General features: G+C 34.3%; 4 protein-coding genes and 1 long non-coding RNA gene across 7 annotated transcripts in view; 2 read left to right on the forward strand and 3 right to left on the reverse strand.

Annotated features, from left to right (window-relative positions):
* The window catches only part of LOC105153987 (Mediator complex subunit 20), a 94,654-nt gene extending 90,706 nt beyond the window's left edge, over window positions 1–3,948 (reverse strand). Inside the window, exons 1-2 of one of the 2 annotated variants that reach the window (XM_011069185.2) lie at window positions 3,759–3,948; window positions 3,414–3,556 (exon numbers count right to left, since the gene is read on the reverse strand). In XM_011069185.2, coding sequence (XP_011067487.1) covers window positions 3,414–3,556; window positions 3,759–3,772 — 157 coding nt within the window. In that variant the 5' untranslated portion in view covers window positions 3,773–3,948. The other variant, XM_011069184.2, reaches the window with a different exon arrangement.
* A 398-nt stretch (window positions 3,949–4,346) lies between these two features.
* Mon1 (vacuolar fusion protein MON1 homolog) lies at window positions 4,347–7,265 on the forward strand. Its single transcript, XM_011069179.2, has 7 exons — window positions 4,347–4,975; window positions 5,072–5,394; window positions 5,466–5,709; window positions 5,795–6,079; window positions 6,167–6,357; window positions 6,573–6,675; window positions 6,749–7,265. The coding sequence occupies exons 1-7, from the start codon at window positions 4,688–4,690 to the stop codon at window positions 6,887–6,889; spliced, it is 1,575 nt and encodes a 524-aa protein (XP_011067481.1). The 5' UTR covers window positions 4,347–4,687; the 3' UTR covers window positions 6,890–7,265.
* Window positions 7,077–8,618, reverse strand: Prp38 (pre-mRNA processing factor 38). The gene is made up of 3 exons (XM_011069178.2): window positions 8,353–8,618; window positions 7,836–8,203; window positions 7,077–7,734 (listed from the first exon to the last, which is right to left on the reverse strand). Exons 1-3 carry the CDS (start codon window positions 8,514–8,516, stop codon window positions 7,343–7,345), a joined length of 924 nt encoding a protein of 307 aa, XP_011067480.2. The 5' UTR covers window positions 8,517–8,618; the 3' UTR covers window positions 7,077–7,342.
* An 825-nt stretch (window positions 8,619–9,443) lies between these two features.
* Lhfpl (LHFPL tetraspan subfamily member 5 protein) lies at window positions 9,444–17,844 on the forward strand. Of its 2 annotated transcripts, XM_011069177.2 has the most exons (7): window positions 9,444–9,682; window positions 10,558–10,885; window positions 11,104–11,459; window positions 12,307–12,501; window positions 15,540–15,627; window positions 16,530–16,684; window positions 16,826–17,844. In XM_011069177.2, the coding sequence occupies exons 3-7, from the start codon at window positions 11,243–11,245 to the stop codon at window positions 17,056–17,058; spliced, it is 888 nt and encodes a 295-aa protein (XP_011067479.1). In that variant the 5' UTR covers window positions 9,444–9,682; window positions 10,558–10,885; window positions 11,104–11,242; the 3' UTR covers window positions 17,059–17,844. The 2 variants fall into 2 exon arrangements, with proteins under 2 accessions (XP_011067479.1, XP_011067478.1); XM_011069176.2 differs by having other exon boundaries at window positions 10,558–11,459.
* On the reverse strand, window positions 11,307–14,787 carry LOC147909285 (uncharacterized). The gene is made up of 3 exons (XR_015545329.1): window positions 12,616–14,787; window positions 12,303–12,535; window positions 11,307–11,445 (listed from the first exon to the last, which is right to left on the reverse strand). It is a non-coding gene; the product is annotated as an uncharacterized LOC147909285 (long non-coding RNA).
* Window positions 17,845–17,853: the final 9 nt, after the last annotated feature.

The raw sequence follows: 17,853 nt of genomic DNA on the forward strand, positions 1-17,853 counted from the left end.
ATAAATTACACGTATGCGGTACGCGAGGAAAATAATGTTGCCAACGTCGAAATCGTAAATTCGTAAAACGACATATCACGTATAAGAGAAATAATATTTTGGTATCGGCATTACTGTCTACAAGAAGCGAGTACACGCACTTTCCTATCAAGAAAAATATCTTGCTAAATATATTACATAAAGTGTTTTGAAAAAATATATACCAGCATATCCTAATTAATACTTTATTGTGAAAAAATTTTAGTATAATTATTATTTTTCATTTTTTTATATTAAATGTAAGCGTTGGTGATCAAATTATATTTTTGCTACAAGAAATAATCAATTATCTAAAATATGAGACTATTTATCTAAAATATAATTTGTCGAATTAGTAACATATTTGAATGTTTAAGCTAGTCATTTTACAGTGGTATATATATTTTCAAAGCATTGTATATTTTATGCTCAAGGGCTTGGATACAGTATTGGGTAATGTCTATAATTAGTTTTAACGCGGTGCAATGCTCGTGAAACGAGTGTACATAAGATATACGATTAACTTCCGAATTTTACGTAAATCATAAAAAAAGTTCTCGATAAGATTATATCGTTCTTAGTATATACCGCCGAATAAGCGAGCTTTACTATTTGCCGAGTGGCATATTATATATTCACAGCGACCACCTTGCGTCAGATCTTCCATGTAATAAGAAAAAAAAAGAAAATCTCTCCTTTCCCTTGTAGGTATGTTAAACTATATAAAACAAAAATCTGCACTGTGCACTCTCGTGAATTGAAAATTTATCGTAACATGTAGCGGTAATAGTGAAATTCAGGATCAAGATTTCGCATTACTGCATGTTTAGGGTCACGATAGTTCCGATAAAATGTCTGTATATCGCGTACGCGGATACGTATGTGTTCGTGTGCAAGAAAACTCACGAATGAGTGGCGTGTAATTGCGGGTGACGATGACAGCTTTTAGATGTACGCCACGCATGTAGATTTATCCCTTTATTCCTCTTTTATGCGAAAATGGCAAACATTAGAGGTTGACAAAGACTATAACTCGAGATTGAAATATTAATCTGCATTAGCAAATTAAAAGTACGTACTTAGCACGTGCAATCAGATTACAGCAAATAAGGATTCAATCTAGGAATTCGAATTTATATACATATGTTACTACACGCGATATATTATATTATCTGAACGTGATGAAAAAGCTTTATGGAAAGAATCACGTTATAATTCTACTTAACGACAATAAATTCACTATACAATTTATCGACAATAAATAGTTCAAATGGGAATTAGCGCTGGCCGTCGCTAAGATGATTAAATCTTATATTATATCATCACAGATACTAAAATTATGAGGACGTATTTTCAATGAAGGAAAAAAAAGAGAAAAAGAGAAAGAGAAAGAAAAAGAGGAAAGAGAACAGAATAAATAAGAAGAAATAAATATATATGCATACACCGATCTTGTCTATAACGAGCCACGTTTAGCTTCGCTTGCTAGATTTAATATTTTTGTAATGATGCCTAGGAATGTATAGCTGATGTATTTGTACCTTCATAGAGTTAACATTTAGATTATACTCTCTATAAATGTTGCATCTTCAATGCGATGCAACGGAGAAATCAACTCTTATATAACGCGATGGAATATAATATTGTATAAAATATATAAGAATGATTTCTGTGCAAGAAGTGAGACAAGACTGTGCGTCGGTTTCTCGCGAATACGAACTCGAATTCTATCATCGAATATAGAAAATATCGATTCTCCTACGCTTTCTCTTCGATGTAACGAAAACACCAACGGGAATTCTTTGATTTATTTCAGAGGCCGGCCATTACGTTCGTTAATTAAAATAATATGAGGTAGCACAAACGTGATCTTGCCGATACGATGATTTATTTTAGGAGGGTAGATAAGACACCCTCAACAATACCGTGTATTTATGTTACGTATAAGTATTGTACTTAAGTGATTTTTGTTAGCGTTTGCGTTTACACTTCTCTAGAAATAATAAATGACGTATCGAATATATACAATCGCTAATAACACTTCTGGCGGAACCAACACTTGCGTGTTTGTATAGAGACCTATATACAAATGTATAAACGTCAAAAGAAAAGACGAATTATGAGAAAAAATAAGTGTTTTTATTAATTCGTTGCCTGAATCTCATAAATTCTTTAAACACTGTTGAAAGAGTGTGACTCAAAAACTATAAAAAAATTAAATAAATCTCTCACATTTGAAAGTGGAAAAGTTTTTCTGTGAAAATTTTAAAAGTTTTATGACATCTAAAGTGTTTTTAAAAATATCATTAAATTGTATGCGAAAATCAATATTTTTGCATGACTAGAATAAATAAGAAAAAGAAAAAATTATTTCAATTATTTTTTTTTTAAATATCGTTTAATAATTTTATAATTCGAATAAACTCATTATTCGATTTTATTATTTTTTTTAATCGTTTTGAGACTTACATATTTTCTGTTTTACTTTATGTCTTCTAAAAGTTTTCAACAATTTGAAAACTAACACAATATCGATTTTTAGAAGTCGAATAAAATTTATGTGTTCGATTTCTCAAAGTTAAAAGCAGGATTGAAAGTATCAATTTTATCTTTTTGCGAGAGCACGTATTTTTATCCGAAGGCAAGTTCATTGTACGAATAACTCTGTTGCGAAAAACTTTATAAAATCTGCTTTTTATAGCTGAACTAGTGTACACTTTCTATACTTAAAAGATTTGTTCTTTTTAGCTAAACTTCTTGTGCATAGCTCACACATCTTGTCTCTTTCCTTCAACGCGAAAAGAAAATAAACATTCTGCTGAACGCAGATCATTCAATGTAAAGTAAACAAAGCAAGTCGCAATAAATAACACGTCTAAAGCCTGTGGCACAAGATGTTATTTTCCCGCTGGATTTCTTGTGTTTTTTAAAGAAAATTATTGAAATTGCATCACACAGAATACAGAATTATTCCTAGTAATTTACAAAAACGCACACAGGAAAATATGCATCGTATGCCGCAGGTTTAAAAAAATCGCTAGAAAAGTCACTTGCATAAACATATGCATAAAGAAAATCATCCAATCGTATTTTACATTTGTCTTTATGACAGAAATGTGATTGGATATTTTTCTTTATGCATATGCTTATGCGTTGTATGCAAGTTTGTGTGGAATGGCCCTAACATCACGTAGTACTCAAAGGGTTAACAAAAATTACACAAATAACAATACCAAATAACAAAAGGCATCTTTAAACGGCCAAGCAACGGCCATCTGTGCCAACAGTCGCGTACTAACCGATACAACAACCGAAACTTGAACATGAAACCTGAACATGAAAGTTTCGAATCCGCCAAACTTGCGGACAAAATAGCGTACAGAAAACGCACTTACCAAGCTGCGGCACCGACATGTATGTCTCGCAATCCACCAGGAACTGCCCCACCTGCACCGCGCCGAGAGCGACGATTCTCTTCGTCAGGAACTCGATGGTCTGCGGGCCGGTCCGGTTCTCAATCATCGGGTACTGTTGCAACCTGTCAACAGCATATGCAAATCATTCACTGCTACAAACTCAGACGAGCGTTGTCGATTACCATTTATCCCGCAGCGGCACGCGTGCGACATAACCTAACTTCTGCGCGTCTGCCGGAGAGACGCGACGCATGCATTTCTCTTTCGTGATTGATCGTGCGACGAAGAATCATGTGAATGTTTAGAGACACGAATACTACTTACACGGTGACACCCATTCTATGAGCTACGTCGTTATTACACAATGAGTTTCGAATAGAACAAACGTCGCGAAACAGACACTACGTCACTACCCGGCGAACACTTGTCGCGTCTTGTTCAGTCCTGTTGTCTTCGTGTCAACTGCAATTCGCGCGCGATTTAAAACATGTCACGCCGGCGCGCCATCTGATTTTCGAATCGAGAAACGTTTTACCAAGCAGGAATTTCGTGAGAAGAGCGTCGATATTATATCCATTATTTATTATTTTAGGTCTAAAATATAATAGTATTATTAGTATTATTTATATTAATATATTTTAATATTAAAAAATAGAATAAGTAAAAATTAATAAAAGATTAACTAAAAAATATGGTGTTTTTTCAAAAGAGAGGCTCTTTGCCTTCAATTTCAGATTTTTTTGTTTCGCGTCGAATGAGAAATCGAAGATAGAGGCGTGTTCTGAAAATTAGTAATTAATAATAATTATTAATATATTTAATGTTTATAAAAATATATTAATGTATTTTTAATATTTTCATTGTTTTTTTTCAGGTTTAATTACTCCAATTTTTAGTTATTTATATTCATAATACATATTCTGTATTACGTGTCAATCTATAATAAAACTAAATAATATACATACAAAAAATTATCATTAAAAAGTATATAACAAAATCGAAGACTATTGATATGTTATCCGCCGAAAATTTGTACATAGTTCGTACATAGTTCAACATGCACGTTTTAGAGGCGCCAGTAAACAAATTCCACATAAACAAACAAGCAGCAGCGCACTTAGCAGTTCCGCGATGAATTAACGAGGAATAGCAAGGAATGGTAGTCGATCTTCGTCAGTCTGTTTCTGTTAAATGTCAAACACTAGCGAGGATCGCGGAATAGCGATTTGTTCGTGACGTTCTCGGTTGTAGAGATGGCCGCGAAAGAGTCGATCGTTGTCGAATCGATCGATAGCGGCATAGCCGAGCCCGGGATCGAGCCCGGCGCCTCCACGGAGACGATGCTTGTCACCACTGATAGCTTCGATGAGTACGAGCAGGAGATGAGCGGCAGCATCGACAGTGACAGGCAGATGAAGGAAAGTATCACCAGCACTATCTCTGAGATCCAGGAGGACGTTGTGCAAGACGATTCCACGACGTCCACTACCGCCGATCCGGGAGAATCCGAGAAAAACCTTTCCTTGGACGACGCAGAGATGGTTAGGCTTTTTTTGTACGGAATCGCCTGTTTTTTTCATAAATTTGGGTTGCACATCAATATTGTACATTAAACCGGATGAATTGTCACATTTTAGGATGATGTCGCACATCGTTTGGGCCAAAGTAACCTAGACGGAGACCCGTTGCGTTGCAAAGCGTGGCTGGCACAGAAAAAGCATATTTTTATTTTAAGTCAGGCGGGGAAACCGATATATTCTAGATACAGTTCAGAAGACAAACTAGTCACAGTTATGGGAGTCATGCAAGCTTTAGTGTCATTTGTTCAAGCCGGAAGCGATATGATTAGATCGGTACATGCTGGCGACACGAACTTTGTTTTTGTTGTAAAGGGTCCATTGATCTTAGTAGCAGTGTCCAAAACCTTGGAAAGCGTACCTCAGCTCACTTTACAATTAACGTACATGTTATTTAAAATGATATCCTTGCTTTTTAATAAAATATCTGATACTTATACATATTTAATTCCAGATATGTATATAATCAGATAATCTCTGTGTTGACACAATCTCAATTAAATAGAGTATACGATCAAAGAAGAAACTTTGATCTACGAAGGTTATTAAGTGGTAGCGAAAGACTGATAGATCATTTATTGAACTTTATGGACAGAGAGCCTGCTTTCTTTCTAGGAGCCATTAAATGTTTGCCCTTACTTCCTTCTATGAGAAGTTCCATTACACAGACTATCATTCAAACTTGTGCTAAGATCAAGGTATAAAAGCATTTATGGAATATGCTAAACATTTGTGAAATCGGAATGAATTCAAATGTTTTATTAAGAGAAATTTGTCTTTCAGAATTTAGTATTTGCCATACTTTTAGCTAACAATCAGTTGGTTACACTAGTTAGAATGAATAAATTTTTCCTGCATCCAATGGATCTACACATAATACAAAATCTGGTGGACAGTTCCGAGTCACTCAAAACTGCTGAGAGCTGGACACCGATATGTCTACCGAAATTTGATTCCAACGGATACATGCATGGTCACGTATCTTATCTGGCAGAAGATTGTCAGGCATGTTTATTGCTACTCACCGTTGATAGGGATGTATTTTTTGTGCTATCGGAAGCCAAACAAGTAAGAATTATTGCAGAAAATAAAATTGATTAAATAAATTGAAAAATCATTTATATAAATGTCAATTTGATGTTAAATGTTTGATAGAAAATTGTGGAGAAATTGCGGCGAACAAATTGTCTAGAAGCAATAAATGAGTCCATGAATAAACCGACGGTAACAACTGCTGACATTGGGTTACCCGAGATGCGACACGTTTTATACAAATGTAAAAGCACCGCGCAATTCTGGAGTCCTGGACTTCAACCACCTTACACAACGGATGATGAGATAGAACGGTAAAAATTGATTTTTTTTAAATATATGGTTGAAATTAAAAAGGACATGTAAGAATCAAATATAAAAATTCAATATAATAATCTAAGATATTATAATTTTCTTACATGCCCTTTCTAATTTCGATTGTTTTTGTGTATTAAGAGTTCTTCATCCTTGTTTAATTTAAATAAACGATGTAACATCTATATGATAAAAAAATACATTTTGTTTTTAGATTATTGGGACTTTATCAGTGTTTGCATCACAGATTGCATTCTCCTAGTCGACCCTTGAAACTTATATTTCAACAGCTAGATAAAGAGACAATGTTAGCATGGGTAAGTAAAAATTTATATGATCTATTTGATCGCGAAATTTTTTCTTTAATTAAAAAAAAAAAATTATTTCTAGGTGGCTTCTGGTTTTGAATTATATGTAACATTTGAACCTCTGGTCACGAAACCAGATGCTATCGAGGCAGTGAGTAAGCTATTAAAGTGGATAAAGAAGGAAGAAGAGAGATTATTCATTCTAAACTCTCCTACGTTTTAAACATTGCCAAGTATTTTGTTTTTACAAAATACATAGAGAAGCTAATATGTAAAATTGATAGAAATATTTGTCGATCAAATTTTGAAAATGTGTGAGAAGCATCAAGGATTCCAAAGTAAAACATCTTTACATATACGTTCCAAAAAAGGCAGGAATATAGTTATTCGTCCATTATTAAGCATTGATATATAATCGATATCGCTATTTTGTTATTTAAGAAAGCAATTGTAATATAACACAAATAATGTGAAAATGTACATACATTTGAATATGTTACAACGGATGATTCCGGGTACACGTTGTAGTTTTAATACCGAATTCTTGTCATATACTGACACTAAAAATATACGAGCATTGATAAGAGCATATAAGAAAAGTTAAATATTACCCATTCATCTCTCATATAAAATTTGACCAAAAGATTTTCCATATCGTCGCACTTCAATCTTAATCTTAATGTCTAGTTCTGTCGCGTTCTCTTCTACGATCACGGTCCCTTTCTCTTTCTCGTTCTCTCTCCCTCTCTCTATCATCTCTTCTATGACGATCTCTATCCCTATCCTTATCTTTGTGCGACGTTGAATGAGATTTTGGTGATTTGCTACGTTTACGTTCTCTCCTATCTCTATCTCTGTCTCTTTCCCTGCTTCTCGATCTTTGCTTCTCCTTCTCGGATTTCTTCTCTGTTCGAGAATGCCTTTTATCTCTTTCTCTATGACGATCTCTATCCCGTTCATGTTCATCCGGTCTCTTGCGTGGTAATTCCTTTATCGGTGGAATCTCTTCTTCCTCTGATGATTCAATACCATCATCCATATCATCTTCCAATGCTGATATCTTCGCTTCTACATAAGATAAATAAATATATAATAAAAAATTAGTTTAGGAATAAAAGTAACTAATGTAGGAATAAAAGTAATTAATATATAGAAAATACTTAACATACCTAACTCATTATTTTCTTCTAAAACGTGCCTCTTTTGAATTCTTGGTAAAATAACATCACAACACCTTTCATCTCTAAGAAGATTGTCAATGAATTCGTCCATGTGTACGAGCTCGAATACACCCTGTTTATTCTGAATTCTGAGCTTTCTGTTGTCATTGAATAACGGTTCGAGATATTTATAACAGTCTAAGGAAGAACCAGTCAATCTCATGTACAGTGCACCCAAAGCCCGAACATATTTAAACTCTTCGTTCTTTATAAATTCAACTATAATGTCCTTTTCAGGTTGTATTTGGAGCATTTTTAATATGAGGCAAAGAAAAGGAGTAGGCTTCACATTGCCGCCATAAACTCCTCCTAGAAATCTAAAAGAAAAAATATAATTAATTAGAAAAAACACTTCTTACACGTATTAACATTTATTTCTGTAAGTTTATCCATTAAGTACATAAAAAAAATAATATTATTAGTAAAAGAAATTATTGTGTAGAGGTTATATTTTAGTTTTACTAACCTCAACTCCATTGCCTTGTCGACTAACAGTTCGGCTGTTAAAGCAAAACATTCTTCTTTCCAGTATTTAGAGTCGTATATCCGAGATCTGATAATCTTCTCAATCAAATATTGTGGATTTGTTCCGCGAATAGATTTAGCATCTTTTACCGTGCGATTTGCCATTTTCGAATTCAACTACTTACATTCAACCAATTCGACTATGACAGACTTGCTATCAATCTTCAGTTGGAAGTCACCAGAGGACACTGATTTGCCGAAAATGTATTGTATTTTGCGCGAATAATAAAAAACTTTGCATCGAATTCATTTCTGACGCACGAATTAGGTAAAAAAGAATAAACAGTGCACAGAGATTATTTAACGCAGAAACTGAATAAAAAATATTTTTTTATTAATGTGTAATTATTTAAAATATTTTACTTGCAAATATTCGATAATTCTATATAGAAAAGTTTTGAATTAAAGAAAGATATTAATATTATTTTTTATGAAAAAAATGTTGTTTTTCTTTCAGAACTCTGAAATATTTAGTATTCTACTGTCTATTATAATAAATCCATTATAAATGTACAAATAAAAAACTAATATATGTGCATAAATAATTTTATACGATATATTTAATATATTATTTATATAATTTCCAAGGAAGATATATATATGTGTCAAATTATTTTCTCTTCGCTCTGAAGATTCATTAAAAATCTAAAATATATTATGATTGATTAACAAAATATTAAGTATAATACATACATATATTTTATCTTAACTAGAGAAAATAGTTCTTCAGATTTGTAAGTCTAACGAATGAACCCGTTATGTTCGGACGGAGAAATCCGACAAAGCAATACACAGCGGCGTGCAACCTTTTTGGTGTCACCTTTCTCTTTACGGCTGCTTGGAGTCCATGAGGGGACCCCTCACGACAGTCTCCTCTCTCCGGAGTCTCACTCTTTCTCTGTCTTTCTCTCTCTCTCTATTTCCCTTCCTCGCACCTTCACCTGGCAACCTGGCTCACCTGAACGGCCATCTTGAAGCGCGCCGTCGTATCGCGTTCCTCGTCTTTCCACCAAGTCGCATTTTCCGCTCATCCTTGTAGCCGGCCGTTCGTCGCATGTGCCGTAAGCTGCATGTGCAAAACCTCGCGACGTGCAGCAAGGCACCAGTGATCGCGCCGGTAACGTTTTGGCACTTTATAATCGTGCCTGGCTTCCACCTGGCTCGCTTTCTTTCCCTTCGCATATTCCGATAAGGTCCTGACATTGCTGACGTCATTAGTGTATACTTTGGAACTTATCCAAGATTCTCAAGGAAGTGCCGTCTCTGTTACGGTAAGTTGGTTTTTCTGCCGGGCGAAAATTCACACGCGCAGCCAAACTATATTTAATCATCATTAGTGAATAATAGTCGCGTTATTTATTTTTTAGGTCTAGAGATAACAAATTAGATTTTGGATACGTGTACATACATGTATACATATACAGGGTGTCCCATAATAATCGTAACAACACTATTTCTAAGATTATTTTAATACAAAAATTCTAATACTTAAATGTTGAGATTATACAGTGCAAAAAGAGATTATACAGTGTTTAAAATGTTTAAAAGATCTCAATTTTAAATATTTTAATGTTTTAAAGCCGAACATAGTGTTTATTGAAAAAGTTTAAAACTAAAACATCTTTAAGTATTTAAAAAACGGCAGACAAGAATAAAACATTTTAATATCTTAAAATTAAACACTTCTTTTATGAGTTTATAAATAATATTTACAAACATTTAAAGATGGCGAATAATATCACTCCAAATTTGCGCGTTCAGATATGGTCCACCACAAAATAAGAACTATAATCGTCGCCTCTTGTTAATATTAATAAAAAAAAATATTTAAAATTTTATTTAAACTTATGTCAATTTATTCAAGATTGAAATGAGCATATTATAATCATGATCAAATTGAACAATTATCTCTTAGCAAGTGTTATTTAATCCCTAGATTATATAAGTCTTGAATCAAAATATAATTTATTTTCTTACTAATATTTTATTTAAAAACTTTTCTGACCGATATTTGATGACTTCGTTTGCAATATAAGATTTTTTTCTATGACAATTTTTTATTTTTTAGATCTTTTTAATATTGACCCAAAAATTATGATTGTATAGTAAATTTCAGCAGAATTAAAAGACCTTATTTTGTTAACAGCTTATTCCACGTCCTTCGTTCCAAGGCACGTCACTCGAGCGAAAGAAAGGTATCATTGATGCTGACCTAACAATTGGTGAACGTGCTTGAACGCGCGAGATCATAAATGTCACGGACGGCGCAGCCGTTGGTTTAACGGATACGAACGTGCGATCTTTTTATTAGTGGGACCGGTGATGAAGAAACACGCTGAGAAGTGAATAGAAGATCCGTATTTATTGTGAAACAAAGAAGAAAGACAAGCTCCTACCCGATTCTGGAGAAAATCATCTGCGGAGGGAGAACGACTTAATCGCAAAATCCTCGTTGTTGTGTGTGGCTAGCGAAAGTACGTGAAGTATTCTTTGTTCGTGCAATAAGTTACCTCTGAACGAACGCGCGTGTCTTGCACAAGGCGATCCCATTGTTGTCGAACAATTGGACTTCGTGGAGAACCGTCGTTCCAAGAACGACGACCTTCTGCCGCGGGTGTGATAACCGCGCGAGTCGGCGCGAAGAATCTCTCGGTCTCTTCCGCAATTTAATCAACGGTTTATAATTCCACAGTCGTCTCTCCGTTTCGCCTATGGAATTCTCGGAGTTGATGTTATGGTCGAACGATTACGCGAGGAAGAATCACTGTTAAACGACGTGCTGGTGGTTGGGACATCGAGTTTGCGTTGACGGGAAATCAACTATTGTCAAAATGGGTTCAAAGATCGAGTACGTCGAGTCCTCGCACATGTATGCGACTAATTACATCCGCAATTCCAAAGCGATCGGCGTGCTGTGGGGTATCTTCACTATATGCTATGCCATTATCGGCGTCGTTGCGTTTGTCACTCCGGAATGGCTCGGCGATCTAGAGCATGAGAATCCCGGAAGATTCGGTCTGTGGACCAGGTGCAGCTATGGTGGAAATGGTACGTTTGTATACTGCGACTCTTATTTTTATTCAAGAAGGACAAGAAAGTCAAAATAATGTCAATTTAATATCATATTAATCGATTATTAATCGAATTTATGTCATTTTTTTTGTCATGATTCAATATGACATTATTTTGATTTTTTTGTCTCTAAATTCTTTGGAATGGAATCCACTCTAAAGAGTAAACATTGTGCTAGTCTTGAAAAGGAATGGCTTAATTTTCAATTTTTAAGAGTGAGATTTCACTTTTTAAAATGAAATTCGTTGTAAAAGTTTTAGAGAGCAAGAAGAAAATTTTTTTGACTGATTGCAAATCGCTCATTTGTTACAATTAAAAAATTTATTTTTATTGCCATACCAAAAATAATAAAAAGACTATTTCAAAATCATTTCGCTCATTTGCTACAATAGAAATATAATTCAGAAAATAAAATTTTCTAAAAAAAATTGACACTTTTAGTTGCTTGCGAAAAAAAAAAATATTAAGAAGAAAGAGAAAAAACATATCTTTATTTCCTCTATAATTAGTTATTACATTAAAATTACATTTTAAAGTTAATATTACCAAATCTTAATGATTCAAAATATTCAAACTTATTTTTTATGGAACTTTGTTTTTTTTTAATCGTATCGTTGTTGCAGCAAATAATCTAATTTATTTTTGGTATGACAAATAAAAATAGTCCTAGTTTATAATTTAAAAAAATGTATTTTAAAATGTATTTTATATATATAATTAATAATCTTGATATTTCCTTATAATAACTACAAGTCCACATTCCAGACTGAGGAATAATTATTTAAACTACATTATTAATTCAAACGGTTTCATAATTACATAGGTGAGTTAGGCGAGGAATGTATCGGCCGGCTGGACGACCTGTCGACCATCGCTAACGTTCCTTTCCGAGCCAGCACGATTCTAGTCGGCATCGCCGTGATAATCGCGCTACTGGCGATCTGCGCAATGCTCATGTTCTTCTTTTGTCAAAGCACCACCGTGTTCTACATGTGCGCTTGGATGCAAGTGGTGTCAGGTAATTATCCAGTCCCTCCTCACGGAAAGTATCTCTAAATCCGGTATTTATAGTCTGTTCTTATTTTAAGAACCGTCTTAAGTAAGACTATCTTAAGATGCTAATATAGCTCACCTTCTAATTGGCTCACGACAACTTAATACTATTTTAAATGTAAGAATCGATTATGAATATCTGCCTAAGTGCCAAATGATAAGTGCGCGCGAGACACTTTCCACAACTGACGCGTCTGCTTTAGAAAGCGCAACATTAGCCAAGCTGATCCTCGCAGCCCGTTACTCACAATCTCAACCGTAATTCCTTATCAGCGAGATGCAATTGCAAATTGCGCTAATGCGCTGAGCCGGATCCCATTTGCGCGGGGCCGGGAAGTGAAGTAATCACCCTGTTTAACGCGCTTTATTGTGAACTTTATCAGTTTCATCTCTGACTGTGGAGATAACGATTTTAAAACGACGCCGGTCGCTGTCGGAAATTGCTCTCATGTCATGGTTCCGCGCTTGCGAGAAAACTTTCGCAAAAATCTCATTTCGGAGAGATTTCGTTAAACTTGTTAAATATGTGTGTCAAATAATTAAAAGCTATTCGCAATTTCTCGTTACTCGAACATGCTATTCGTGAATACCGCATCGATCTTTTTATTTGGTTAGAAAGCGCACAGTAACCGCAGAGGATTGTCCAACGTTGCTTGCGTAACGGCTGAAATAATAATAATGGTATTGCAAGAATAACTGCATCATTGATGAATGACGTGTCATCAGAGACGTCCACGTTGGCTGAATCGTTAGAAGAGTTACTAGGCAGTTTTATACATATTATTTTCTTTTCAATGCACGTATTATTTCCTCTCTTCAATATATATTTAAATTACAAAAAGGGCATTCTGAAATATTTCTTCTCAGAATAATATAAAATAAAAGACGTTACTATACAATAAATCTATTCCTCTTAACTGAACTTCTTGCACAATATAATAGATCTATTCTTTTTAGTTGGTCTCTTTAGACTTCTTGCACACTTCTTTTACCTTTCTCTCTTTTCTCTCTACATTAAAGAAAGAAGAGAAAAGTTAAACTATGACGCATAAGAACTTCAGCTAAAAAGAACATGCATGATATTTTGCTCCCAGATTTACAATCAGATTTCCTTTAAATCAAAATGCAATTGTGTTCTGCTTAATATAATTAAAAACGAATAAAACACATTCACGCCGAAACACATCGATACTTTCTCTAGATAGCTTTTGCATTATCCGGATGCATGTATAACATTTAGCATTTCCGGGTCGCGATTTCTAAAGCTCGTTGTCGAGAATACTTCATTTGTCATTGGAACACGCGGTGTGTTTTTCTGCTTCACAGTGTATCCCGAAATGCGCGCGCTGTATATTTCATAGCATCTAGGCATTCGAAGGTTCTTTTACAATTGTAATCGTGGCTGATCGTCGTCTGTGGGTCCTTAACGAGTCCGGTGGCGACTCAGCGAAATGTGGAATAGACCGTTATAACGTGCCTAAGCCAGTCTGCATATACCGTTCGTCAACGCCTCTATGATTAACGTAAACCAACTGCAACCGTCGGTCGAGTCGATATCGACTCGCCGAATATTAATCTATCGAGAATTTCTCTGCAACAAGATTGCATTCTAATTCCGATCGCTAATTTGTATCGAAATTAATTCGTTTTGCAACTAAGTCTAGTTCTTTAATGAAAACATAATAAGATATATATTCATGGTTTGTAAATAATATTTCTAAAATATGCATTTAATTTGCATGTTTAGTCGGTTAAAGTTGTCAAACCGCGTTTTACTCATTGATTGCAAATGAAGTAAATTCTTCATTCACTTTTTACACGAATAAATTCTCGGTAACGCATAATAACGCGGTTATTCATGAAAATTGTACGGTATGCGCTGGATGTTGACTAACAAGTTGACGAGTATATAATTTTCATTTAACGAACGTCCGACGAACGAACGTAACTTACACAAGCCTGGCAGCAAAGTTTCGGCAGTGTCAGCGATTCGTTGCAAGTAAGCACCGTTGAGTCACGACAGTGAAAGTTATACGCCAAGTCGCGCTCATTACATAGCGTGAAACATGAAGAGGCAAATGTATCACCATGAGAAACTATATAAATGACATTTCAAGTACATGGATTATAGAAATTATCTGTATACATAGAATGTAGCAGCGTTTATCGTCAACTTAAAGGCTCTAAAGCTGGAGTACCATACAGGAAGATTGCGATATGCATTACAAAATCGTTAGAAAGTGTAAAGAGCAAATAACACGCACAGGATATTGTATAACAAGCTAAAAAGAGCTAAACAGAATTAGCAAGAATAAATAAATTCAAATTATCAAATGAAAGACTACCAAAAGAAGAAGTTTATAAAATGCGGATAATGAAAGGTAAGAGTGAAAACTACTGGTTTTCATTCATTATCGAGATAGATAATAAATGGAAAGTATAGAAATACAGAAATACGGAGTGCAATGAAATTATTGAAACCGAGCTCTGTGAAGACAATCATATCGCGTCTACTGTATATGATTCGCGCATTAAAAATCGCTCGTTCGCCGGGAAACAATATCGTCTCGGCTCGCTGGTAAACGTAGCGAGTCCCAGAAAAGTTACGGTTGTTCACAAGTCCCTTTCACTACCGGCCTCCGCATAGCCACCTGCACAATTACGTCCGTATAAATGCGAGAGTACGCCTCTACTGCATGTAACTGCGATAATAGAACTATAAGGATGAAAATAATTGAACCATAAGTGAGTCTGTATTATTAAAGCGTATTAGATTTGCCGCCGTAATAAGTCCTGACATTGATTTCTTAACGTAGTCTTTATCGTAGAACTTTTTTCACGCTTTTGCGCTGTATAATTATCTCGAGAAAGCGAAAAAGTTAATACACGAATTGCAACGCGAGTAATATTAATAATCTCTCTAACGGCTTCAGTACAGTGTCTTTGGATATGTAAATGGATTTTATGCAATTATAATTATAATTTCGGGTGTTTTTTTTCCAGCAATCTGCATGGCGATCGGAGTGTGCATCTATCCTCTCGGCTGGGACTCATCGGTGATTCGCGCCGTATGCGGCGCAGCTGCTTCCAGGTGTGTGTGTGTTTGTACAAAGGGCATATGTATACAAAAAAGATATGAAAACAAGAAACTAAATGAAAAATGTTTTTGAATGATTTCTCTTATACATTTGCGATTTTGGCTTCTCAAGAAAGGATAGAATCAATCATAGACCTTATACATTATGAATATAAATAAGATTATGTTTATACTTCTCTCCCCAGGACATTTCGTGCATGTTTGACGTATGTTGAATATGTTTCATTAAGGTTTCTACAATTTTATGTAAATAATATAGCATTTTTAACTTTGATATATAATGTTAACACGCTGTATATTTAATTGATATGCGCAATGTATATTTTCGGATTTTGAAAAAGAGAAGTACCTAAAAGGTATGTTTCTCTCTCCACTAAACACTGTTTCTTATGCAAAAATTGTAACAATTGCCAGTCCATATCTATAAGGTCTGTGCAATTAATAAAGAATATAATCAATGTGATGCTACAAATGCTTTGAAGCATTCTTTGATTAATCAGTTAGTAAAATTCTTTTTTCTGATTAGTTATTCAAATGCTTTAAAACATTTGTAGTGAGACTTCGACCGCATCCAAATAAGTAGAATTTTGTTACTATCTTATCTAGAATTGCATTTGCGAATTCACGAAAAATCTTTTTGTGCTTTTTTGTTAATTTATGGTTTAAAAAAGAAGTTCTCTTTAAAAAAAGAGTCTATTCTACATTAAAAAATTAGTAGAAGAAATGTTCATCTTATTAGAAGCTTTATAATCTAACACTAATTATCTCAATTAGAGCCTTTCGCACGCAAATTATTGCGAAGCGATGAATAATAGCAGCATTGCCTTAAAAGGAACATAATCACGATAACAATGAACGTGAGAAAAATAGCATTCAGAAAGTTATTCTTTTGACAGATACAATCCTGGTGCCTGTGCTGTGAGATGGGCAATACCACTCGCTGCAATCGCGGCTCTGGATGCAGCTACTTTGTCTGCTCTTGCCTTCATTTTGGCCTCCAGACATGTGAGGCTACAACCAGAACCTTTCAATAATGGATCTTTGTACAAAGGTGATTAATAGCAATTTAAAAAAATGTTTATTTCGCAAAGATTTCTATTAAGAATTTTTATTAAAATCTTTGCGATTTGTGAATACGTGTTCGTTTTATATCCTCAATGTGAAATAGTGAATGTCAATTTTCCATTTTTAGGTGAAGTAAATCCGGGCTATGTGAACGAAGCTCAAAGCGTAGCTGGCTCTCGCAAGTCCCTGTCTTTGAGACCTGTTCTCCTAGTGGCCCCACCTGAACAGGATCGTTATAGCGAGCTCTCTAGAGCAAAATCGCATTCGCATCACAGTCTCTACACACCAGCGCCATCGCATCCAGCGCACACCATGTCTACGAATACTCTCAATCATTCGCAGCACAACTTTCAGCTCTAAAACGACTGATCGCTGCAAATACAAAGAATTAAATGGATCTGTATATAGCTGACGAAATTGGAGGAAAAGCTATATTGTACATAAGATGAAACGGAGCGTGAAACTTTAATGGAATGTGCGCGATTTGCTTAGGCCATTGCTTTCGCGATATTAAATTTCTAAGAATAGAATTTCTGTTCATAACGATAAAGCTATATGTATAAAACAGATACGACTGACAGCTTCATTTAATGACTGAATATTATTATTTGTTATGCCGTGAACATTTCCATCCATGTGATGTATAGTCTATCTTATCAATATCGTCGCAAAAAGCTGTCTTCCTTAGAATATTGACTTTTTACAAATATATAATTAGTACGAGTAAGTACTACAAAGATAATGATTACAGAAAAATTAAACGTAATTATTAAACGTAAAATTAAATATTGTTTAATTAATTTGTGAAATAATTTCTTTTATTAAGATAAATGGAATATTTTTAAATATTCTATTAGTTCTATTTTAAGAATCTCATACTTGTATTTATATATTAATATATGTAATTAGAAAGATTATAATCAAGCAATTTATTTTAATACTATATATTAAGTTCTCTAAACATCATGTTGCGTAATGTACGTTAAATGATAATTCAAAAGAAAATTTTATAGATGTTATAATTCGTGCCGTATTATCGAAGAAATTTATATATTATTCATATTATGTAATTTAAGTCCCTAAGTACTCATGTGCCTTTACGATGTAGTATTGATAATAATTATGAATTAAATTTTTTATCAGTAATTATTATTC

This window comes from Acromyrmex echinatior, chromosome 6, assembly GCF_024713525.1.
Source record: "Acromyrmex echinatior isolate Ae372 chromosome 6, ASM2471352v2, whole genome shotgun sequence".
In the NCBI taxonomy this organism is placed as follows: Eukaryota; Metazoa; Arthropoda; class Insecta; order Hymenoptera; family Formicidae; genus Acromyrmex; species Acromyrmex echinatior.